The 24,052-nt window shown below is 48.7% G+C and overlaps 3 protein-coding genes across 6 annotated transcripts; 1 reads left to right on the forward strand and 2 right to left on the reverse strand.

The window, feature by feature from the left end:
• Nucleotides 1-5,178, reverse strand: TEX52 (testis expressed 52). Its single transcript, XM_071210049.1, has 3 exons — nt 5,128-5,178; nt 2,868-3,415; nt 1-484 (listed from the first exon to the last, which is right to left on the reverse strand). The coding sequence occupies exons 1-3, from the start codon at nt 5,176-5,178 to the stop codon at nt 196-198; spliced, it is 888 nt and encodes a 295-aa protein (XP_071066150.1). The 3' UTR covers nt 1-195.
• Nucleotides 5,179-5,635: 457 nt separating this feature from the next.
• Nucleotides 5,636-17,427, reverse strand: FOXM1 (forkhead box M1). 4 transcript variants are annotated; one of them, XM_012524331.4, is made up of 9 exons: nt 17,311-17,427; nt 14,380-14,925; nt 13,656-13,807; nt 12,161-12,352; nt 11,085-11,213; nt 10,437-10,481; nt 9,740-9,809; nt 9,371-9,546; nt 5,636-7,077 (listed from the first exon to the last, which is right to left on the reverse strand). In XM_012524331.4, the coding sequence occupies exons 2-9, from the start codon at nt 14,876-14,878 to the stop codon at nt 6,061-6,063; spliced, it is 2,280 nt and encodes a 759-aa protein (XP_012379785.1). In that variant the 5' UTR covers nt 14,879-14,925; nt 17,311-17,427; the 3' UTR covers nt 5,636-6,060. The 4 variants fall into 4 exon arrangements, with proteins under 4 accessions (XP_012379785.1, XP_004456254.1, XP_071066224.1 ...); XM_004456197.4 differs by lacking the exon at nt 17,311-17,427 and adding an exon at nt 16,695-16,780 and having other exon boundaries at nt 5,960-7,077; XM_071210123.1 differs by lacking the exons at nt 10,437-10,481; nt 17,311-17,427 and adding an exon at nt 16,695-16,780 and having other exon boundaries at nt 5,960-7,077.
• RHNO1 (RAD9-HUS1-RAD1 interacting nuclear orphan 1) lies at nt 17,001-23,580 on the forward strand. The gene is made up of 3 exons (XM_071210124.1): nt 17,001-17,062; nt 21,030-21,186; nt 22,268-23,580. The coding sequence occupies exon 3, from the start codon at nt 22,286-22,288 to the stop codon at nt 22,823-22,825; it is 540 nt and encodes a 179-aa protein (XP_071066225.1). The 5' UTR covers nt 17,001-17,062; nt 21,030-21,186; nt 22,268-22,285; the 3' UTR covers nt 22,826-23,580.
• The last annotated feature ends 472 nt before the right edge of the window (nt 23,581-24,052 follow it).

Genomic DNA, 24,052 nt, shown 5'->3' on the forward strand with positions numbered 1-24,052 from the left:
TAGAGTTTCAGGAGAGTCTCCAGGGGTCTGGGGTACAGAGGTGCCTTAAAGTTGGGGGACCGGAGAGGCTCTTTTCTGCAGAAGCCAGAGTCCTTCAGCCACTCCAAGGGCTTCTGGTGGAAGGGGGATCTGGTGGAGAACTCAGAGCCTAGGGTTCTGTGTGCCCACCTCAGACCCCATCCCTCAGAGGCTGTTCTAGCTGTGTCCAGGTCTTCTTTTTCTTGTTGAGGCTTTGCTGGGTCGTGCCATGGACAGATAGTGGAGGGGCAAGGACAGTCGGTCTTTTATCAGGGCCTGGTAATCCCTGATGAGGTCCTGGCTCAGGGGCACAGTGGGCAGCAAGGCCAGCTTTAGCATCGTCTCTTGGTAATGCGGCAGAGGGTTTGGACAGGGCCAGCTCTTGGCGACGTCGTTGGGGAGTGGGTTGGGCATGAGCTGGAGGCCGTGGGGTTCGAACCTCCCACCAGCTGATATGTGCTGGTACCTGCTGGGCCAAAGGGGTGTGGAGAGAACAGAGGAGTTAAAGGAGAGATCCAGGTACGATGGAGGGGATGACAAAGGCAAGGGTGACACTGCCTTCCACAGCTGCTTAACAGACTGCGCGTCTCTTCTGTCTCTTCTCCTACTGGATACTGATTTATGCCAAATGAGGCTATAGCAAGTGGATCATCTGCTCCCTGTGTGTGTTTTGGCATTAGGCTGGCAAAATCATGTCATTTAGATAGTAAGTCTTCCATCCTTTTGATATCCCCAATTTATCCAGATTCTAACTTCCCTCAACACCCACTTTCTCCACTAAAGTAGGGCCAGTGGGAAGAACCCCAGACACAGCTCAAGTGTTCCTTCTTATCGTACAATATTGCTACCCAAGGATTCTTCCAGCTCTGATCTGCTGTGATTCTACAACTTCTCTGATGACTTCCACTTACCCATAGGTCTAGAGGATTAGTTTAGACTGTAGGAAATGGACTTTAAAACAAAAAACGTGGTGGAATAGTGCAAATGTCCTGTGGTTCAACATGCCTTTTGCACCTGGCTCAGCAAATATTCCCATGTTTCCTGCCATAGGTTTCAGGGAGAGGGTCTCAGCCATGGCCCCAGCACACAGTAGAGTCACCCCTGGAGTAGCTTTTTAACATACCGATGCCCAGGCTGCACCTTAGACTAAATTAGAATCTCCTAGTGGGACTCAAGTATCAGCCGATTTAGAAAGCGCCCCAGGCGATTCTAATGCACTGCCAGGGTCGAGCATCAATAGGTTTATATGTGAATGTTCCCTTTCCCAACAAGACCTGATCTTGTTGGGATCTTGTTGGGATCTGGAAGCTCAGATCTTACGCATTTGAAATCCACTGAGTCCTCTGACTGATCCAGATCATTTAACCCCTCACAGACCAGCTACTGACTCTCCTAACAATCCTGCAAGGTACCAGGTACTCTGCTCTCCAATGCACACTTGAGAAAAATGCAGCTCAAATAATTTAAGAAACTTAAGAATTTAAGGTCAGATGGCAAAGATGTGATGGCACCAGGTAGTTTCCAATGCAGAACTGTCTGACACCAGGGGCCATACTCTTTCTGCCACTTATTGAGTGCTCAGTTCTTTTTAGGGATGATTGTATCTTCCTTAAACTGCCTTTATAGAACATCATGTGACTTTAGAAATAACTGTGAACTTGTCGGATTCCCCAAACAGACAAGAGGAAAAGTAGAGCATAGAGGTTGAGAACAGGCTCTGGAGCAGTGCTGTCCAGATTTGCATGACAGCTCTGCCACTCTCTGGCTGTGTGAACTTGGGCAGGATACTTGACCTCTCTGTGTCTCAGATGCCCCATTTGTGAAATAGGGGTGATAATAAGTTTCTACCCAGAGGGTCACGGGAGGATTAAATAAGAGAGCTAAAGTCCTTAGAACAGCAGCTGGCACGTGGTTAGTGCTAGTAAGTGTCAGCAAGTACCATGAGACTTTTTTTTGAGGACTAGGTCTCATTCAGCTTGTATGTCTATGGCAGCAGAGAGAGGCCAAGGCTCTGAGTAATCTTCCTTTTAAACCACCAACTGTCGGTGCCATTTTTTTTTTAAAGATTAAAATCTCCACACTCCCTCCCCCTTCAATCCCTCAGTACTCCTGCTAATGCCCTTGGGATTGGAATGTGAGTCCTTCTGTCCCCATCCCACTGCATATGTCCAGAGCCTGGGCTGGACGCAGCAGGGAGAGGTGAGTTCCCACGAGGGGCAGGGAGGGGAGGAGCAGGAGGTCTCCTGCAGCGATGTGCTGCTTTCCCATCCACCCTGCCTGGAGGGCTCCTACCCGCCTGACCACCTTTCAGGAAGAGCCTGCACCTTCCAGGCTTGTTCCCCATTCCCTCAGGAAGCCTTCCCTTGGGTCCACAGCAATCCCTTCCTCTTCTGATGCAGTAACATCTAGTTTTGCATTCAAGGCTTTTATGTATGGACTAACACGTCTTATCCTCGGAGGCTTCGTTTTAGCCCCGGCCTCCTTGCTCACTTGGCGCTCGGCCCACGTGGCTGGCGGGGGCAGCCGTCTTTTCACAGGGCACACAGCGGCCTTCGGTGAGCTCCGGGGCAGGGACTGAACCACAGGTCCCTGTAACCTCAGCGTCTCACAGGTGTTACATGTCTAGTTACCCCAGCCCGCCAGTTTCAGCGGGTCAACAGAACACCTCGGCTTGCTGCCCTTCCCTCGCCTCCACTCATCTCTCCTGCTACCCTCAGAAAGGAGAATTTGGTTTCCAGATGATCCAGGCGGGGAGGTGAGAGCGCCAAGTCAGAGGTCGGAAACGGGAGTCAGGGCGGGAGGGGTCACCTGGGCGTGGGTGGGCGGGGGTGCGCCCCCGCGCCTCTTACTTCTTGAAGGTGCGGGGTGGCAGGATGTTGCCGCTGGCGTCCAGCGGGGGCGCCCTGGCCTCGCTCCTCAGCTTGAGCTTCTGCACCTCCTGCAGCTCCTTCATGGTCCTGCGGACCACCTGGTTCCTCCTGCCCGCATCCAGGAAGATGGGCGCGCAGCGGATGAAGGCCAGGAAGCCGTTTCTGCCCATCCGGGAGGGAGGGGGGACGAGGGGCTCGGCCGGGGGCCGCTGGGCCCCCGCGTGGGTCAGCCAGCGCCAGACGTTGCTGTCGTAGGGCCTGTCGGGCCGCGTGGGGAAGGTGGCGGGCAGGCGCCCCACGTCGAGCCACGTGTGGAAGCCCCAGGTGTGCTTGGCGGCCTCCTTGCAAGGGTAGAGCAGCCGGTGACGCACCTTGGACTTGACGTCCGTGCAGGGTGGCAGCTTCCGGGCCAGCTGGTGGTAGGCTTGCCGCGTGAAGCCGGGCAACTCCCAGGACTTGCTGGGGCGGAAGAACTCGCGCTCAGTCCAGGGGGTGTCGGGGGGTCTGGACTCATAGGCATGGGCCATCTGGGGAGAGAGCAGAGGGGGGCCTGGGGACGGCTGCGGGAGGGGGACGGGGTGGGCCCTGGCCCCTGCCTCTCCTTCCCGGGGAGAGCTACTGGCGAGCTTCTCTGCCTAGCAGCCCCCTCATTCCCAGGGGCCTGCCGGGAAGCTGGAGGAGGGTGGGGAGCCGTGGCTCTTCGCTGTCCTGCCCAGGGGAAGGCAGGACTGCTCTGCGTTACCCTCACGAATTCTCATCTTTTGTTCTCCTTCCACTGATCTCTTTCCAGGTTTGGGTTTTGATTTCCTACCTCCTTCCTCTCCCATCCTGTGCCTTCCGGTCCCCACTTTTCTTCCCAGGGGCTGGGGCTTGAACGGGAGGCCCTGGTGGGATAATAAGGAGAGTGCCCTCCTTGCTCCAGCCAGGGGTGGAAGCATACCTTCTCCAGAGCACCGGGCGCAGGCGCTTTTCCACCCCTACTCCTCTTACTGCTCATTTCTCCGCCACTGGTGCTTTCCCTCCCTTCTCATTAAGATACCAGCCCGCACGTAAAGCACTTAGGTCAGTTGCTTCCCTTTTCTGAGCCTCCTCCCCACGATGAAACAAACGGTAGCAAATAGGAATTAATGCTCTGCTGAATACTTACCCACTTCTCGTTTAATCCTCATAACCCTATGAGCAGGTTTTATTGTCCCCATTTTAGAGATGCAAAAACCAAGACACAGGAGGGGGACACCCAAGGTGCCAAGACAATGAGTGGCAGATGCTGTGCCTTGTGTCAGGGTGCTCAAAAATGCTCCACCTTCCTCTCCGTCCCAAGTCTTTTCTGGTTGCAAAAGTTCACTTGTTTTGGGGCCCAGTCCCCTAAATTGTTTGCCCAATACTCTGTTTTGTCTTGTCGCGCAGCCCCATGGGACCAGGGGTTTGCAGCCAGATAGTGGCACCACGAGAAAGGAAGTCTGCGAGAGGACCGCACCCCTACCTGCAGGATGGGCTCTCTGACTTTGGGTGGATGGCCCTGCCCTCTGGGGATGCTTCCCGGGTAACTGGCCATTCTCCTTCTGTGCCTCCCTGCCAGGAGGGGCTGCTTCGTGGGGAAGCCCTTCCTGGCTCCATTGTTTGCTACTGCAGTTGCTATGGTGATCCTTCCTGAGCAGTGACCCTCTTTCTGGAGGGCTTTTCAGTCCCTTGGACCCCCAGCCACCCTTCAGGTGAGACAGGCAGGGGGTAGGACTCTCACGACTGTGAAAGATGGTGGCAGGAGCTTCTTGGGGGGTGACTTGCCTAGGAAGGCTGGGGACAGAGAAAGGCAGGGTGGACTGACTTCCAGACCCCGGGGTGAGGGTGGGGCGGTGATGAGGTACCTACGAAAGCACCTGTCCTCCCCAGTGCTCCCAGGGCCCAGGTCTTTTCCTTAGTGGGAGCCCCAAGAGAACTGAGTTAGCCAGCAGGTCCGGAGGTTCCAAAGGAGGCTGGATATAAGGGGAGATGGGCTGGCTTGGCAGGACGAGCCCCAGGGAAACTGCCCACCCCTGGGTGTGAGGGGTGCCCATGCTCAGGCCCTCGGGTACCTCTTCAGGTCAGCTCAGGCCCTGCGTCTTCCCTGTTTCTCTCCTCATCTCCTTTCTTTTGCAAGCCCTCCTGCCTTAGGAACCAGAAATCAGAGCGGACACCAGCATCTCCACCCTGGATTTTATTGAGTAGTGGGTTACAGTAGTGTTCTGGGGCTGGCTCTCACGCACGTGGTCAGCTGTGGCCCCAGGGGGCTCTTCGCAAAGCCGGGGTGCATGCTGCGGAAGCCAGGCAGGTCAGGGCCCTGTCAGCCCGCTCAGGCCTCTGGCCGAGTACTTGTCAATGCTCATCTCCCTGGCATGATTAGGGACACGATCAGAGACACCCCGAATAGGAGCACATCTGGACGCCCACATTCTTTGCTTCAGATGCATCCATCCTCCCACCCCAAAGTCAACTCTTGACCCTGTACAAAAGAGTTCCTTTACCAGGACTTCTTCCTGCAGGAAAGGTGACTTGGAAACATGGGGGACGGGAGGGGTGATAAGAGGGACACTGGCAAGCAGACCTGCTCGTCTGGTTGCCTACAGTAACACTAGAGCAAGACCCCTGGGGTCTGGAAGAAACCGGGCCCTGCAGGTCCCCCCCTTCTTTAGGAACTAGAAGCCAGGACAGAGGCAAACTGAGACCTTTTGTCACCCTACCCACCTTCTGGCAGTCCCCAGATAATGATCGAAGGAAATAAGTTTACATTTATAATTAGAGGACAATTTCGAGAATATACACTATTTACAAGGGCCACCCCACAAGAGGCAAGGAAGGTGAGACTGCTGGGCACAGACTAGAGAGTTCCTAATTCCTTTGCACCCTTGTTTATGCTGTTCCCACCCTTCAGCTCTTGCTAGGGAAAGGAGAGGAACCAGTTTCTTCTGAGGAGCCTAAGGTGGCACAGAGACCAGCTTCCAGGACCTTGCTGCTTGCAGAAGCGCCAGTGGCGGCCAAGTCGTGACCTCAGCCTTGGTGTAACCGGGAGAGGGGCAGATGGCCCCCGCCTGCTGTTCTCACTAGGAGGGCTTGAGGTCCGTGAGCTTCGGGCTGCCCAGCGCGTGACTGCTCCAGGGTAGCGGAGGGCTTGAGTGGTGAGGGCGAGGCCAGCTTTCTACCGCAGCTCAGGGATGAACTGCGACCAGTTGATGTTGTCAGGGCCCAGCGGGTCGTCCTCCAGGCCGGGGAAGCTGATGTCCAGCAGGATCTTGCTGAGGCTGTCATTCATTGTGTCCAGAACCAGGCCTTCCGTCAGAGAGCGATTGGCTGACAGGCCAGGGACCTGTGGCTCAGGGGAGCCTGCCTTGGGGACCTCCATGTGTGTAGAGGGGCAGCTGCTGAAGGGGTCAGAGGTGGGGTCAAAGGGCTCTGAGTTGAGGAACTCTCGGGGTGAGTCGAAGAGGGGAATACTTTTCAGTGGTGTGGTGCTGAGCTCTGTCAGCCCTAAGGAGTCAGGCAGGGGGCCGAAGGCTCCCTGGGGGGTTTGTACTGGGCTGAAATCTAGCCCCCCCACTTTGGCTGGGGGTGTGAGCCTCCAGGATTCAGGGGTCATGGGGAGGACAGATTTGCTCGGGGTGGAGGAGATGGGCAGTGTCTCCTTAACGGGGGTCTTAAAAGGGCCTCCTTCCTCCTGGGAGTAGCCAGGCTGGCAGGCAGGCTGTGCTAGGAAAGGGAGCTCTGCGGCTCGCCGGGAAGTGCTGGGACCGTCGGGGTAGAGCAGCTCGGGCTCCTCCAGACAGGGAGGCTGCAGATGCTGTTTCCTGCGGGACCGGCTCATCTCCCTCTTCTCCCTTCGTTTAATCACGAGCATTTCAGAGACACACCGGGCTGGGGACTTGAGCCCACTGTAGGACTTCTTGGGCTGTGGAGTGGGAGAGTGGGATGAATCCTCCCAGGAGTGAGATGAGTCATCTTTCAGAGATGACGCCGGGGAGGGCCACTCTTCCAAGGGCGGGCTCTCCACTTTGATGGGTCGCGCCAAGTGCGGCGTTTCCTCCTCCGGCTGAATCTCTTCCTCCTTGATGGACTGCACCGGAAGCAAAGGAGACAGCCCATCTCCAAGCAGGACTTTCTCCTCTTTCACTGGCCCTGCAGTGGGAAGAGGGGCTATCCCTTCCTCCGCAAGCAGCACCTGAAAGGGAAGCAGATGTAAGGTGAACGGGGGGCTCCCGGGGCCTTGCCGTTCAACCCACCGCCACCAGGCAGGGCACAAAACTGCGACTATAATAACTTACATACTGATACTAATCCTCTTTTTGGGCTTTCGAAACATTTAATAACTATTAAATAAGAGAATTCACTATATGATGAAGGTGGTAGTTCAATTCCAGGGGTACAAAATGGAGCATTTCATATGGTGCTGGCATAATTAGTGTCCATCTGAGAGAAAATAAAACTGAATGCCTATCGTATACAGTGTACAAAGACTTAAACATAAAAATTAAAACCATACGAATTCTGCAAGAGAATCTAGGAGACTACATGAACAATCTGAGGGTGGGGGTGGCCTTCTTAACCAAGACTGGAACCCCAGAAGCTGTAAAAGAGAAGAGAGACATATTTGACTATATAAAAATTAAAAGTTTTACTGTGGCAAGAGATACCATAAGCAAAGTTAAGAAGAAAACAATGGAAGTAGAAAAATATCTTCAGCATAAAAGACAGAAAGTTAATGTCTATCATATACAAAGAGCTCTCACAAATTAATAACAAAAGCCTAAAGAAAACTGGGCACTATCCATAAATAAGCAATCCATAGAGGACAATTCCAAGTGGCCAAACATATGAGAAGATGCTCAAAATCACTAATAAGCAAAGAATGATAACATTAAACAAGGAGAGATGATTTATGCCCATTAAACTGGCAAACATTAAAAAGACTGATAATACCAATTGCTAACAAAGATAGAATTCTTGTCATAGATTGCTGGTGGAAACATGAATTATCACAGTTTTTTTGGAAAGCAATCTAACAATATTTAGTAAACTTTAAAATGTATTTTTACTCATCACTCTCATGTCTGGGACTCTATCCCATGGAAATAAAAGCACTAGTTAGAAAGATATACTCCCAAAGCTATTTATTGTGCTGCTGTTCCTAGAGCAAAAAACAGAAATATGTGCCCGTAAAAGTGGAATGGTTAAATAATATGGTATGGTATAGTCACACCATGCAATATTATGTGACTATTAAAAAAACAATGAATTAGAGCTTTGGCAGGTGACGTGGAAAAATTTCCACAAAGTGCTGTTGAATTACAAAAAGAAATGCCAAAAAGTGTGTAATAGGATCTCATTTTCAATGGTGTGTGTGTTGTGTGTATAAATATAAATGGCTGGGATTCTGTATGTTTGCATATTACACTACGAGCTTGGGTAAAATATGGAAGAACGCATACTAAGTTGTCAGTATGGGTTATCTTGGGGCGCAGGAGTGGTATAGGTGAAGATGGGGAAGGGGAGATGTAGTGGAGTCAAAAAATGAAGGGAAAAAAGACCGCATTAAAATAAAAATAGTATACATGCTACAATCCCACGAATGTGATATAAAATTTGATATCATATATATAATTTTATGAATAATACATTTTAGATATTGTCTTTAAATTAAGAAAAAGATAAAATCAAACCCAAGTCTCTCCAAACTCTAGAGCCCATGCCTGCTCTTTTCATAGCAAGGCAGGGGGCTGGCAGGAGAGCCCGTTCTCTATTTTGGTCACTTGTCAGCTCCTGCTCGCCAAGCCTTCTCCAGAGGGTAAAGTTCAGATTTGATGGCCCATCAAAATATGGTCTTAACTTACCCTCCTTTCCCTCAAGCTAGACCAGTGGTGCATGACCAGGGGCAATTTCCACCCCCAGGGATATTTGGCAATGTCTGGAGACATTTTAATAGTCACACCTGGGGGGTGCTACTGGCATCTAGTGGGGAGAGACAAGGGATGTTGCTAAACATCCTACAATGCACAGGACAGCCCTCACAATAAAGAAGTATCCAGCCCCAAATGGCAACACTATCTGGCTAGATCAACCCATGCACTCTACTACGAGGTACAAGCTGGCATTTCCTGCCTCCATGGCACGCCCATTAGAATGTTCTCTCCACACTAGTTTGATTATCCAAATCCACTTCTTTTTAAGACCTCCTTCCCTTGGGAACTCTTCCTTTACTGTCCCAGTGCATCAGTTATAGTCACCTTTGTCTGACTTCTTTATAGACCCATCAGGTCTTTATGGGCCGCCTGATTATAATCCAAATTCCTTTTCAGCTCTTATAATGCTATCAAATTCCCTATGTATTCATGTCTTATTTACCCAACTAGATTTATAAGCTTCTCAAGGAACACTTAGCAGAGTGCTTTGCAAGCTGTAGTCTACCATGTCTTAATTGATTGGAGTTTCTGCTCAGAGAAAAACAGGCCACTCACCTTGGGGGCAATGCGGACTCGCTTGCTATGGCGGGCAAGCTCTGAGCTCATGAGTGAAGCCGCCAGGGGCAATGGCACCTTCACTGAGGGCTGCAGCACCAGTGATTGGTTCACTGGGAACTGGATGGGCACCAAGTATGAGCTGACCCGTGGTAGCAGCGGTTTCATCTTCCGGCCTAGGAGGAAAGAGGAGAGTTCAGGGGCAGGGGACTGGGTGTGCACCCCTTCTCAATCCCAGAAGGAGAAGCTCTGCTCTCCTTCTCGGGGCTCTGATCCCTTTGAGTTGGGAGAAGAACCCAGGAGTCCGATTCCCTCGAGGCATGCCCCCAGAACAAGGTCTGGGCCTGAGACCCACTCTCCCATACTAACGTGCGCCCAGTGGGAGTTCAGTTTTGATGGTCACGTTCCGGCGGAGCTCAGGAGTGGGTCGTTTCTGCTGCTGCTTGTGGCAGACAGAGAGAGAAAGAAACCTGGGTTAATAATGTCAGGGGGGAGGCAGAACCCCACCTGCTGGTACCGTGCACTGAGCTGATCTGAGGTTGAGCAGTGTCTCCAAAGCCTTGGTTAGTGGGAACAGCTGGGCCAAATACAGGGTGGACGATGACAGGACAGTCCTACCACCGCGTCTATACACTACCATCACTCCCAGGGGATGCTAAAGTGTGTAGCTGAGAAGTCAAGAGAAGCCAAGGAGAAAAGAGAGAATAGATTTCAGCCTGCAGGACCCATGCCATGCACTTGTCGCTGCTGTTTGCACCAAACTTGGGCATCTCTCCCACCACGCTGTGTTCTGTTAAGCACACTTGGATGAGATGCCTGTGGGGCAGGAAGGTGAAGTGGGCACAAGCCCTGCTTCTGGGGAGATGCGGTGATGATGGTCACAAATGTGCCCAGCAGCCTCCTTTTCCTCACTCCCACAGCCTCAGGGTGCTCCATGGTTAGGGCTGACGGTCACGTGGCTGCAGGTGCCCATCCCGATTAACACCTTGGCCCCATCCACTAAAGCCATGCTGAACAGCGAAAGGAAAACGAGGCCATACCCTGAGCCAGAGGGAAAGAATCTTACTGATTCCAAGTGCTCAGGCCACTGTGGAGACCCTGGGTCCATAGGCTGGTGGCGGCCAGGCATTGGGGGAGAGAAACGAGATGGAAGTTACCACCGACGTGGGGCGATCTGACCACACTGGGAAGAACACACACTCCCGACGGATGCCAAGGGACCCCCTGGACAACTGTCCCTCCCAGCCTTATGGGCGCTCTGAAATCCTAAGACAGTTCTTCTTTCTGAAAAGATGTCCTGGTGGCTCAGCTTCTGGTCTCCAGTCTAAAGGTTTTATTTATTTAAGAACTTCCAAACTTTCTCTGTAGGAATCACCTGAGATACTTGTTAAAAGTACAAATGCCTGGGGGTCCATCCCATACCCACTAAATCAGGAAATCCAAGGGAATAGCCGGGGAAGCTATATTTTAACAGGCATCCCAAGTACTTCTTATCCCCAGGGAGCTCAGGGAAACACTGTCCTGGGAAGGAGTCTATTTTGGATTGGAACAGTTCTCTCCATGCCCCAGGCTTGCACGAAGCATACTGTTTGGTATTTGTTAATTACCATTGGCTGGCCGGCTTCTAACTCTTCCCTGATCAAAGACGAGCATCGTAAGAAACTGCTTCCTCTTGAGTTGGTTATTAGGTCCTCCAACCCTGCCTAACACTCACCTTGAACACCTGGTCCAACGTCAAGTAGCGATTGGCGCTGGGGTGAATGGTCCAAAAGGAGACCTTGCCATTGGCAGACGTCTCCCGAACAAACATGTCATGGAGAGAAAGGTTGTGGCGAATGGAATTCTGGAAGAAGATAAAGACAACCTGTTATCAGTTACCTTAGCTTCAGAAATATCACCTTTGAAGCTGACTGGGTAATTTAGGCGCTGGCCTTTCCCTCCATACCCAGCAAGGCTTGATTTATCAAGTATCTTTGTAAACTTGCCAATTGGAAACTCCCTCCCTTACAGCCCACACTGCAGAGTCATCAACCTCAGTCACAAACCCTCTGATCTCTACAGGAGTAAAAACCAGTACCATTCCTTAGGCTAGTGATAAAGAGAAGACCTGGATAGCTGTCAGGGGCTACGAAAAAGCAGTGAGTCTGTGAAGCATTATATAATCAATAGCAAGATCGGTAGATAAGAAATATTAAGAAACCAGGAAATTAAGTTGAGGTAAGAGTGTGAAGGTAAGAGTTGCAAAGTGGGGGAAAAAAAAATAAAACCCCTTGGCTTGGAATTGAGGACCAGTCCAAAGACCTCATTTGTGGACTCTGGCATTGACCAACTGTGTGAGCTACAATGACTCCCAGGCATCTTAATGTTCCTGTGAAGAAAATGAAGAGAAAATCACTGCCCAGTAGAAATGATATGTGACATTGCAAGAAATGAATCTTCGGTCATAAGGCTCACAGGCAGCCTTGCTTTTTCCCCATTGAAATCTTAATAGCTGTTAGTCACTCCAGCTGTGGGTATCAAGGACTGTTCAGTGTAGCACAGAAGCGGGCTTGGTGCTACAGTGAGTCTCCATAAACCTTAGGTAGCGACGGATGAAGTGTCTGCAGAGCTCTTATTGATGATTTTGCCTGGGTTCTGTAGGATCGAGTCACAATCTAAAGGATGCATTTTGTTCCTAGTTCTAGTATCCTTTCCATTTTAACTGCTCTCCTAGAGTACCAGGCACAAACCGCTACACAACAAACTGTAGGGCCAGAGTGACCTCACTCTGGTTGCCACGGGGCATATTACCTTCCAGCCGGGCTTGGCGATATGCTTAAAATAGGGAAAGTGGTCCTCGATCCAGGTGTAGATGTCTTTCAAGGTCATGCGCTTCTTCTCGGTGCTGTTGATGGCGAATTGTATCATGGCCATGTAAGAGTAGGGTGGCCGCTCTGACACAGAGTCCTGCCAGGATGTTGAGGCTCCCGGGGGCTCCTCAACCTGAGGGTTATGAGAAGCCAAAGACAAGAAGAAGGAATGACACGGAAGAGTTCACAGCAACTTCTCCACCTGCCAACTGCTCCCTCCTGAACATCCCCAGAGAAATCTTTTATCCCATAGAATTGTGGGATAAAACTCTTCTGAGACCACTATTCCACAGAATAACATTTTAGGATTGGGAGGGCTCTTGGAGATGACCTACTCCAGTTTCTAGCCAATGCTTGAACCACTTCTCTGTCATCATCCATCATACTGAAGATAACAAAAACAAGCTAAGGTCAGTCCTTTCTAGTTGAAAGCTCTCAGAAGTGTTTGGATATTTACTGTGATACAGACTGTGATTCTCAAAGCATTGATTTTATACCAAAAAACAAAACAAAACAAACATACCGATTTTTTTCAGACCTGGGAGTCAAGAAACCTAGGTCTTAGTACCATTTCTACTCCTGATGTGACTTGAATAAACCCATGTCATATCAATGTTTGTATGAGAGAAATGGTCCCAAGAGTCTGGGACAGACCAGTCAGACATTTGGCTGTCTTAGGCAAAGATCTGATGACTCACTTTTTAAAAACAATTGAGACATAACTTTTTAAATTTCCCAAATCTCAAGTGTACAACTCAACTAGTTTTTACATATGTATACATCAGTGTAAAATTTCACTTTTAAACATTATTGAATGAATGATTAAAGGGTATATACAATAGAATCTAGATGTATGATGTTGGCAACTGTGAAAATCAACCTCAGACCACACAATTGGATCAAATTAATTTTGATTGCTGGGAAATGTATCAAATTCTCATCTAATTCACTTTATTTGCCATTGATACTATGTATTCTAATAAAACTATCTTGTTAGAGAGGTGGCATTCCTTTTACACTGTTGGGGTATCTTCTTAAAATTCAAGGGGAGCTGATGTAGCTCAAGTGGCTGCTTCCCACTTATGAGGTCCTGGGTTTGATCCCCAGTACCTCCTAAAAACAAAACAAACAAAATTCAAGTTGCTTCCCAAACTAAGAACTCTTTCATGGATTCCTGAATACCTCCTAAGGCTATAGCTATGCCGATGGGAACACAGAGTGAGTCAGAGATCTCTGCCCTCAAGGAATTTTCAAAGATGGGGGAAAAAATCCCAGGAAGAAAAGTAGCTCAATAGTTATACAGAATAGCACTAAGTGGAGGGCTAATGCCAGAACTTAGATATTCTGTTCCAACAGGCCACTTGATCCATTGTTCTTTCTTAGAAATCCCCTGTGCTGGCTTTGACTTCCCTAATGAGTACCCTAGAGCAGTTCACCTTAACCTGACTCTGCTCCAGGCGACGATTCTCCTTGTCCTCCATTTCTTGTTTGATGCTGCAGGAGTCCAGTCCATCCGAACTCATCTTTCCAAGCCACTGGATGTTGGTCAAGCTGTTGTCGAGCGCGCAGCCTACAGCCTCACCAGCAGCTAGAGAGGAAACAATCCAAGACTCTGCTTAGCTGCCTGACCAGACTCCTGGCAGGCCCATCAAAACTGCTAATTAGGGATCACCCCTCTAAGACTTCTACCCTTAGGGATCGGGAGCACATGCTGAATCTAATGTGTCTCTTAGTTACCCTGCCCCAGGAGCATAGTTGGAACTGCATTTCATTCTGAGTCACACTAAAACTTAGAGATCAATTAAGGTAAATTTACAATAGAGTTTCTGAGTATTGCACAAGGAAAGTCACCTTTCCTCCTTGTGCTTCAGCTTTCTTTTATTAAGATGGAGAAAGATTCCTACTTATCAGGTCGATGGAAAGAATAAATAGAAATAATAAACAATCTTTCTCCAATATGAAAAAGGCAATAGAAATGCTAACTTATAATTGCAACCCTTTCAACGGGGTCCTGGTTTCAGCAGGGTCAAGGTTTCAGGATGAAGACAAGACTTTCACTTGGTTCAGGCTAGATGTCTGGTACAAGCATCAACATGACCGACCGCAGATCTTGGCAGTAGAGAGGAAAGGCTGAGCTCCTCTGCCTTGTGGTCCACATACCATAGCTCTCCCATCTCTGCCCAGGAGGGGCTGCGGGCGGTCTAGGAGGATTCGTGTCCCTCGCTGCAGACTTTGGACCCAGGGTCTCAGTTATCACTTCTGTCTTGGCATCAGTGCTGGTTTGGGCTGGAGGCTGGGATCCTGGTGGGTGAGGGGTGGCTCCCCCACAGCTGATGAGGATGAATTTGTTGGGCCCACTGCTGCCGCTTTCCTTTCCTTTGGCAGTCAATGCTGTAATGATGCTCTGGATGTCGGCATTGTTGGGGATGGCTACCACTTGGGTGTTGGGCATGGTGGGATGGTTAATAATCTTGATCCCTGCAGGAAACTTGCAAGAGTTGGATTCCGCCACCTCCTTAGAGGCCTGCGTTTGACTAGGCTCTTCCTGGGCAGGGGGCCTCTTGGGTTCTTCCTCTGATGTGTCACCTGGGGCATTTTGAACATGAAGGGGCAGTCTCCGTCTTTTGAGAATCAGTGGCCGACGGGGGCTGGTTTTCATTATGAATCTGTGCTTTCACACTCCATTGAGAATCACAAGCAGGGACCCTAAAAAGTACAAGAAGAAGCATGGTGTTAGAGATTTGTTAGGCTGAGAAGCAGGTTCTCTTGGAGAGAGGTGTTCCTCTTGATGTGGCCAGTGGTATGAAAGTAAAAGTTCCTTGGGCCTTTCAGAAGTTAGGAAGGAGATGAGCTTCGCTGAAAAAAGAAAGCTCCAACTGAAGGAAACAAGTAATTTGAAGGGTTTGAATAATTCAGTGGGACAGAGTTGGATTTAGGATGAGATAGCCAAAGACCACATCCTGGAAGCTTAAGAATGCTTGGCCTCAGAAACATAAGAAAATCTCTGTTGTTGCCTACTATAACATAGATGAACTGCACAGACTATAGGGACAGGAACAGAAGATGCCAGAATAGGACACATGGTAACAAAACTCCAATCCCATAATCCATTCTAGGATAAAGCTTTTATATTTTTATGTCACCTTACTTTGTAAATAATAGGATCAGTGCCCACAGAATCAGAAGAGTGCCACATTGCTGGAGAAATCATCTCCCCATTCACAAGACCTCAGATAAAAGGGAAACTATTCTACTCAAGGCCTATGGGAAAGTTGTACAAATTGTACATTCATTTCATAGGCTATAATATACCTGTTCTAATTTTAAAAAGGGTATTTTCTTTCACAATTTGCAAAATATTTATATAATAGCATTTAGCTCTTCATCTTATCCATATTTTAACTTTCTAAGCATGTTGCTGCATTAAGTAATTTCTCTTCCAGGACCAAGACTACAATCCCTAACTCCTGACTCCTAGAATGTGTGATCACCAATATGCTAAGGTGGCTCTAGAAATGCTGAGGAAAGTAGTTTGATCTTAAAATCCAAAAGAAAAAAAGCCTCTTTGTTGATTTTAATAGTTACAAGGAATATCGTATTGTTACATAAAATTGTATAATTGTATTTCGAGGTACTTTAAGAGACAGAGGAATTGGCTGTCTCTTGTTTAGGTCATCTGCTATCTTCCTAAAAAACCACTGCCACACTTGCTTGACATCTGATATTAGAGTTCACAGGCCCTCCCACCTTGTCTCCTCCCCTTCCTTCATATCTAGGCCTCCTCAACCTTCAAATCTCAATTTTACTTTCCTCTTATGTTTCCAAGCCTCATCCCAATCCCCAATATCAATCAGTAAATACTTAGATAAGCTTTTCTCCCCCCATCTCCATCTTCCAGGTCCAAGTCTTAATTGTCAATTCTCTGATCAGCCTTTCTCTATCATTGGGCAAAACTTTCTACCCTGGGAGACTTCCCCGGTGACCCCTCTGATCCCACCCCCACCCTGACCAGGGAAACCCTGTCAGGTCCTCAAGACCTAGGAGAAGGGTCCAGAAAAAAGGGTAGCGTAGAGGAAGTGTTGCTTCGCGCTGAGAGCGCCTGGGAGCAGGGGAGTGTGCGTGGGGGTTGTTCTTTCACTTGATGCAGCACAAGCTCAGTCTTCAGCCTGGCCACGGTCCACCCCAGCCCTCCCGAGCCCGGGGGCAGGGTGCAGAGGTCAAACGTCCAGGGGGAGGCCAAGAGGTGCTTTGAGAAAGAAGTGAGAAGGCCAAGGGCAGGAGGTTGGACGCAGAAAAAATGTGCACCCTTGCTCAGACCTCCTTCTCCGTGACCCCAAACCCTCCACTCCTGCCCCGCGCCCTGCTGCCAGCAACCCTGCCCTCGGCCTGGAGGACGCGCGGAAGCGGCGCCGGGGACCCTGCTCCCCGCCCTGCGGGGGCCCGGCCGGGGGCTCCATTCCTCCGCTCCCGCTCACCTCGGGCCTGCAGCGGCCGCTCCCGCTGGGGTCCGGCTCCTAGGGCGGGCTCCAGGCTCCTCCAAGCTGGGGGCCGAGCCAGGCTCCCGGTCGGGGACTCGCGCCAGGCCGGCCGGGTCCCCGGCGGTGCGGGAGGGGTGGGGAATCCCGGGGGATCCCGGGAGGGGAGGGGGTCCCGGGCCGGGGGCCGGGGGTGGGGTCCGTCAGCGGAGCTTTCAGTTTGTTCCGCTGTTTGAAATTGGCGCCGGCGGAGCGTTGCGGTCACGTGACGCGGCGTCGCCAATCGGCGCCGGCCCTTGTCTCCGAGTTCCGGGCCCGAACGCGTCGGCGGCCGGGAGAGGAGCCGCGGCCGCGGAGCCGCCGGGCGGGTAAGGCGGGCCGGGCGCGGCTCGAGGGCCGAGGGCGGCCGGGCCCGAGGGGTGGCCCACGGTGGGAGGCCGGGCGGCCCAGGAGCGGGGGCCCCGCGTCGGGGCGGGACGCGGGGGCACGGCGGGGCCCGGGCGCGGCGCCCTCGGCCTGCCTTCCTCCGGGCTTTCCCACCCTCCACCCTCGTGGGCCCCGGCGACGCCCCGCACCTCCCGGGCCCTCCTCTCCCCTCCCCTCAAGATTTGCTTACCCTTTTAAAATGTCTGTTTTAGCCTCTTTCCTTTCTGGGGGGAGATCGTACTCGATTGACGTCCGCTTAACGATCGCGTGGTTCCGGCGGGCTAGACTGCGCCGCAGTCCCCCCCAAAGCCAAGCTTCGTGACACTATAAAGAGCTTTATTTACTCACATATTCAACAAATAGCGTTTGAGCCCCTACTGTGTGTCAGGCACGCTGACAGACCCTTGGGATACAATGGCAGACCTAGTTTTTTTTCTTCCCCTGAACTTACAAAACTAGTGGGTGTGTTTGGGGGGTGGGGTGGGCCCGGCTATTACCAGATAATAAATAAATGCATTTCTTGCTTGCCTGGGAAGTGATATATGGCAGTAAATATGCTTCAAGTAGCTATAATAAGGAGATTTTTGTGGAGATCTAAGGTAGATCAGGGAAGGCTTTTCTGAATGAAGCTTGACCTGAGATCTGATGCCTTTGTGCAAAGAAAGGAGGGAAGCCCTCTTGCAAGGAATACCCTAAAAGGCTGTGTGGCAGGAGGAAGCGTGGTGAGTCCAAAAGCCGAAGAATCTCTGAGTTTGAGCTGAGCTGAGACCCAAATGGAGTTTGGTGTGAGATGAACCTGGAGCCAGAAGAGGCAAGGCCTTAACCATTCTGAGGAGTTTTGTCCTTCCTCAAGAACTAAAGAAAGCCAATGAAAAATTTTCAGCAGGAGTGAGTCACGGTTGGGTTTGCACTTTTTAAAAGGTGCCTCTTTTAAAGGACCAGAGCGGGTTAGGGTTAGGGTAGAGCAGTTAGGCTAGTACAGTACTTCAGGCTGGAATTGTTAGAGCTTGAAGAAGGCCGGTGGTGGTGGGAGAGAGGGAGAGAAAGGCAATACTGAAGATATGTTTGAGGTAAAATAGACAGGGCTGGGTGTCGGGTTGGCTGGGCAAGGGGAGAGGGAAGTGCCAAGGTTTCTGGCTGCATAACTGGATCATGTCATTAGGACCCTGGAAGATTATTAGTTTTTTTTTGGGGGGGGTGGAGAATGGGGGAGGTGATCATGAGTTCAGTTTTTGTGTGTGTTTTTTTTTTACAGATTTATTTATGCCTCTATTGCCCCCTGTTGTCTGCTCTCTGTGTCCATTTGCTGTGTGTTCTTCTGTGTCTGCTTGTCTTCTCATTAGGCAGCTCCGAGAACTGATCCTGGGACCTTCTAGAGTGGGAGAGAGGCGATTACTCTCTTGCACCATCTCAACTCTCTGTTCTGCTATGTCTTCTTATTTTCTCTCCCCCATGTCTCTTGTTGCATCATCTTGCTGCACCATCTGGCACTCCTGTGCGGGGCAGCTTTCCTGCGTGGGCCAACTTGCTGTGTGGGCCAGCTTGCCCTCACCAGGAGGCCCTGGGCATTGAACCCTGGACCTCATATATGGTAGACAGGAGCCCAATTGGTTGAGCCACTCTGTTTCCCATGAGTTGTTTTAAACTTGAGTTTGAGGTATATTTGAGACAAATAGGCAGTGGGAAATATGGGTCCTGACCTTAGAGATTCTAAATGGAACATAGAAATGTTTAAAGCATCTACTGCTAGGTGGAAATGTGAGCAGATGACATTACCTAAGAAGTGTATAGAGTGAGAAAGGTGCAGGGAAAGGCCTTAGATGGCAGAAGGGACTGACACCTTCTCTAATGACAGCTGGAGGAAAGAGGATGGATACAGATGTACATAGGTTTGTGTGTTTGATTCCTCGAAAATGAAGATATTCCCATTGATGGCTTCTGTATTTGTGAAGTAAGAAGTAAGGTCTTCTGTTGAACTGGAAGGGGAGTTCAGATGCTTTGAGAAAGTTGAAAAGTTTCAAGATGATCTTTGCAGAGGATGAACTGATCAGAGAAACATAGTAGGATTGCTGAGCAGTACAGTGAGCCCCTTTTAGGCTGGTGATTTTCAGCAAGTCATGAATTTCAATACTTCTCAGGCACCCCTTGCTACTCCTATCATCTCCACTGGACTCCCGCAGTAGCCCTCTAACTGGGCTCTGCTTCCTTTCTCCACTCCCCTCTTGCCAAGCTCGTGAGGCTTTTCTCACAAAGATTTACAAAACTGTGAATCAAATTATGTCACGTTCATATCAGTGGCTTCCTTGATATCAAGGAATAAACTCCGCAGTCCTTAATCTTGCCCACAGAAACCTGCGTCAGCCCTGTGTGCCTGCCTTTCTATGACCTCCTCCCCAATCATGCTGACCCTACTGTTTCTTACCTTGGGGTCTTTGCATTTACTGCTCTCTTCGTCTGGAATATTCTCTCATCTCTCTCCGTTGCTTCTTGCTCTTTCCTTGTTCAGGTCTTTGCTCAGATGCCATCTTTCAGATAGGCTTTCCTGACAGCCCTGTCTGAAATAGCACTCAGAAGGCTCAAACCTTTATCCTGTTTGTTTTTTCTCCATACCTCTTAACCACTTCTCTAGGATGTAGGTACCATGAGGGCAGGGGTTTTATGTTGTTCTCTCGTTTATATTTCCAGCACCTGGAATAGTGTCTGGTACATAGTATGCTTAAATATCTGTTGAATGAATTTGAATAAGCAAATAGATGCATTTATTACCTGTGTTCTCCTTAAAATGTTAGTTCCTTGAGGGTAGGGGTTTTGTCCTTTTTTTCTTTTCACTTTTTTTCCCATTCATACTGTTGCCAGGATGATCTGTGTAAAAGACAAAATCAAAAAACTAATTATGACATTTATGAGACAATTGGAAATTTTAACACTGCCTGGATATTTGATGATATTAAGGAATATAAGTATATATATGGAAATATACTAATGAAAGTAATGATGACTTGGATTATATTTGCTTCAAATAATGCAGGGGTGGGGAAGTGGAAAGTGTCATGGATGGCTCAGGATTGGCTGGTTGTTGGAGCTGGGTGATGGCTACATGTGGGCTCATTAATTATTCTGCTTTTATGTATGATCAGATTATTCTTGGAGGAAAAAAAAAAAGCCACATGTGATCATATCCTTCTGCTTGAAAATCTCCAACGACTTCTCAGGCTGAAGTCCAAACTCACATGGCACACTTGATTTTTCTGATCTGACCCTGACTCAGTTCTTGCTATTTGTCTTTTCATACCCTGTGTCCACTTATCTTGATTTTGGCTTTCCCTGAATTCGCAGCACTCTGTCATGTCTTTGTGCCTTTGTGCACACTTTCTCACCCCGTGTACACTCCTTTCTTTGCTTCGCCTAGCCTAGCCCTTCCATCCCTAGGGCAGGCGTCATCCTCTCCCGGAAGCCCCCCGAAGAGAGGGGGCACATTCTTCTCCTATTGTATGGTAGTTGACTGTCTCCTTTGCTGGCTCCATGAAAACAGGGACCTCTGTTTCTCCACAAGTGCTGGGCATTCAGTAAATGCTTGTTGAAGAAATGGTTCAGTTCCCAATACCCTGCATGGTGTTTAACACGTGCTTGATAAATGTTTGTTGAATGAACGTTGTTGTCGAATAGGAACTACTGTGTTTTTGCTTGATAGTGTAGGTATAGGAAGCTGTGCTCCCCACAACCTTGTTTTTGATAAAGTAGGCTGCCAGGGTATCAGGAAGAGCTTGCATTTCATCTGAATTATTTTCTCCCAGCTTTTGTTTCTTCTCTACAGGCATGGGTTGGAATTGGAACTTATACCTCTACCTGATTGCAGCCAGCATCATGTGGTTGCTAACTGTTCTTCATTCATCTATTGATGCCGCCCAGAAAAAAACGCCACCAACGAGCCCAGAAAGCCCCGCTGCTATTCCAGCAACAACCACTGGAGGGCCCCAAACGCCGCTCTGGATCGCCACAGCTGCCCATCACCCACACCAGACAGGTGCCCAGCAAGCCCATCGACCACAATACCATCACTTCCTGGGTAGGCCCATGGGATTCTTACTTTGACTTGACTCTGTTAGGCTTCTCAGAAGGTGGACAGTTCTGCCCCTTGAACCGGGAATAAGAAGATTTCTGGGGGGCAGAGACAAGGAAGTAGTATACCCTTTATGTCTGTTGTCACCCATCTCTTCTGTTATATCTTTTTTTCTCATATCAGACTGAGACATGGGTTGATTAGAATTGTTGCCTTTCCCCCTGCATTCCTCTAAAGGAGATCAGCATAAAACTTTCACACCCAGATAAATGACAAGATGAGTAGTGAAAAATGAGATTGTTCCCTGAGTTTCACATGAGAAGTGGAGTACTTAGTTGGGTATTTTCATTACTATTTAATGGAGTGAACGTTGGAAAAAAAAAAATGACCAAAATTGCATATGTCATCTTTTAACCATTTAAAACTGGGGAAAGAGTATAACTTCTATATGGCAAGGAAGTAGTATAGCAAAAGGTCTAGACAAAAGCACAAGCTCTGCTTAATTAATAGTGCCTAATAAATATAACTCGGTTGGACTGCTTGGAAGAACCATATACTTGTTTCAGGATTGAGGGAGAAACTGAAACGTTAGAATCCTGTGGCTGAGAATAGGAATGACTATTTATTGGGTACTATAATGTGCCAGGCTCGTGCTGGTTGCCTTACATACACGATCTCACTACCTCATTCATGCATTCAGCCATTTATCATTGACTGAGGGCCTATCCTGGTCCAGGCACTCAGCTGGGTGCTGGGGACTAATGGTGAACAAGACTGCTGGTCCCTGCTCTCACGAAGTGTAAAGATACTCAAGTTATAGTTGTATGGTGTGATGCAGTGAAAGAGACACACTGTCTCCATCTTGTACACAAGGACACTGAAAGCCAGAGAGATTGACTAGTTTGCTCAAGGCTCTTTTCCCTTTCTCTTATTATCCCATTGGACAGCTATTTTTGTTTCTGTGTCTATTTCTATATTGGTCCCCCATTTAGGATTCTGGTCATTGGATTTCTGATTATAATTTTCTCAGGTTTGTACGTAGTGGTTGGCTTTCTTCACCACTCTCTCTTTTTTTTTTAATCTTCAGGTCTTGCCTCAATTTGACATGACAGCAGAAAGCTGGTGCCCAGTCAACCGGAAACGTCATCGCCGAGACCAGGCAAGACGTTCAAGTAGAAAATCTGCCACCTCCAGCTTTCCACATCTAACCTTTGAGAGTCCACAGACTTCTTCCAGTTCAGTGGCAGTGGGGATCCCCTTAATCAAGGAGTGCCCCAATCAGTTGGAAAAAGACATTTCTGGAAGGCCCCTCATTCCAATGCTCAGTCCCCAAAGCAGTGGGGAACTGTCAGTGCATGTAGTTCAAAGCCCAGCTTATGTTTTCATTCCACCTGATATTCAGACCCCAGAGTTATCTTCTGTGAGAGAAGAACCCATTTGCCCTGACCAAAGGAAAAAAGGGCTTCCAAGCGGCTCGCTCCACACTAGTACTCCCAAGAGAGCAGGGCCTGGGCCTGCCCTGGTTAAAGACACTCCTGAGGAGAAGTATGGCGTAAAGGTCACCTGGAGGAGACGGAAGCACCTGTTTGCCTACCTCAGGGAGAGAGGGAAGCTGAGCAGAAGCCAGTTCCTTGTGAAGAACTGACTTGATTTCCCAGACATCAGACTCTCTTTATTAAGAAACTCAAGAAATTGCTGCTTTTCATAAAGTTTCATAAAGAGGGTACATCAAAGGAATAAAATGGAAATAAATAAAATAGATATTTTAACTAGCGATCTAGAGGCATAAAGGAATTCTCTGATTTGCTTTTTAAAATACCTGATGTCATAAACTGTTGGGTTTAGTGTTATAAACACTACTTCATATTAACTGCTTAAAATTTTTTAAATTTCTTTTAACTTTAAAATGTATGTAAATAAATGGTTGCAGAAAGTTTTTAGAGAACTCTGCTTCTCACTGTCAGGCAGCATTACTGCTCCATTCACAAAAGGTCCTTGTTTCCATTAACCCACTACACGTTAATCCTTCAAACTAGTTCATTCCACATTTTCAGTACCGACTCTGTGCCAGGCTCAGTGGCAGCTTCCTTTATGACCTGAAAGACAGAAAAAAGTCAAACAGACTCATTGTGACTTTTTATGGCTTTTTATGGTTGCTAGGATCTCTGCAGCCTGGCTCATCTGCTGGAAGGGAAAGGTGAGGAAAGGGCAGCAAGCCCTGTTTTCGTAAATACACCAGGACCAGGGGAGATAAGGGGACATAGATATGTTACTTTGGCTTGCTTATGTTTTAACTTTTTGTTCCCAACCAAAAAAGATCTATGAATGTTAAATAGGGTGGGAAAATGATTTCTTATAACTTTAAAATGTATGAAAATAAAGTGGAAAGTTTTCAGACAATGCTACTTATTGTAAATAATGTAGAAGGGCTGCCTAGTGAAAAAAATGTCTCACTTGTCCTTTTACCCATTCAGATATCTCCTTTAACCCCAGAACCTTCTCTGTCAGGTCCAGCCCCAGCTGCTTATTCTTGTGTGTTTTTTTTTTTTTTTTTTTTTTACATTTTTATTATTTATTCCCAACCCCCTCGTCTGGGCTTGCTCTCTGCTCTCAGTGTCTGCTTGTCTTCTCTTTAGGAGGCACTGGACCCAAACCTGGGACCTCCCTTGTAGATTGAGCAGGAGCTCAATCGCTGGAGCCATAGGCCACTTCCCTTGGTTTATAGATGGGAATTTGAAGCACAGAGAACGAACCATGTTTAGGTTCACACAGCAGAGACTGACCCAGTGAGTTCAAAGCTTGTGCCAAATTCTGTTTCTTAAAAAATTAACTTCTGGATTCAAAACTAATGTGGATAAAAGTTTGACTTTGG

This window comes from Dasypus novemcinctus, chromosome 20 (genome assembly GCF_030445035.2).
Source record: "Dasypus novemcinctus isolate mDasNov1 chromosome 20, mDasNov1.1.hap2, whole genome shotgun sequence".
Lineage (NCBI taxonomy): Eukaryota > Metazoa > Chordata > Mammalia > Cingulata > Dasypodidae > Dasypus > Dasypus novemcinctus.

Bases quoted from the DNA above. Each gene is read 5' to 3' on its own strand.
- TEX52 (XM_071210049.1), bottom strand. From the start codon at position 5,178: ATGCACCCCGGCTTTGCGAAGAGCCCCCTGGGGCCACAGCTGACCACG. The intron at 3,416-5,127 runs GTGAGAGCCAGC...CTCTCTCCCCAG, and splicing joins GGCCACAGCTGACCACGTGC to ATGGCCCATGCCTATGAGTC. The intron at 485-2,867 runs GTAAGAGGCGCG...TTGGCCCAGCAG, and splicing joins CCACCCCGCACCTTCAAGAA to GTACCAGCACATATCAGCTG.
- FOXM1 (XM_012524331.4), bottom strand. From the start codon at position 14,878: ATGAAAACCAGCCCCCGTCGGCCACTGATTCTCAAAAGACGGAGACTG. The intron at 12,353-13,655 runs GTGAACTGCTCT...CATAACCCTCAG, and splicing joins TGGAGCAGAGTCAGGTTAAG to GTTGAGGAGCCCCCGGGAGC. The intron at 11,214-12,160 runs GTAATATGCCCC...ATCTTCTTCCAG, and splicing joins TCGCCAAGCCCGGCTGGAAG to AATTCCATTCGCCACAACCT.
- RHNO1 (XM_071210124.1), top strand. From the start codon at position 22,286: ATGACAGCAGAAAGCTGGTGCCCAGTCAACCGGAAACGTCATCGCCGA.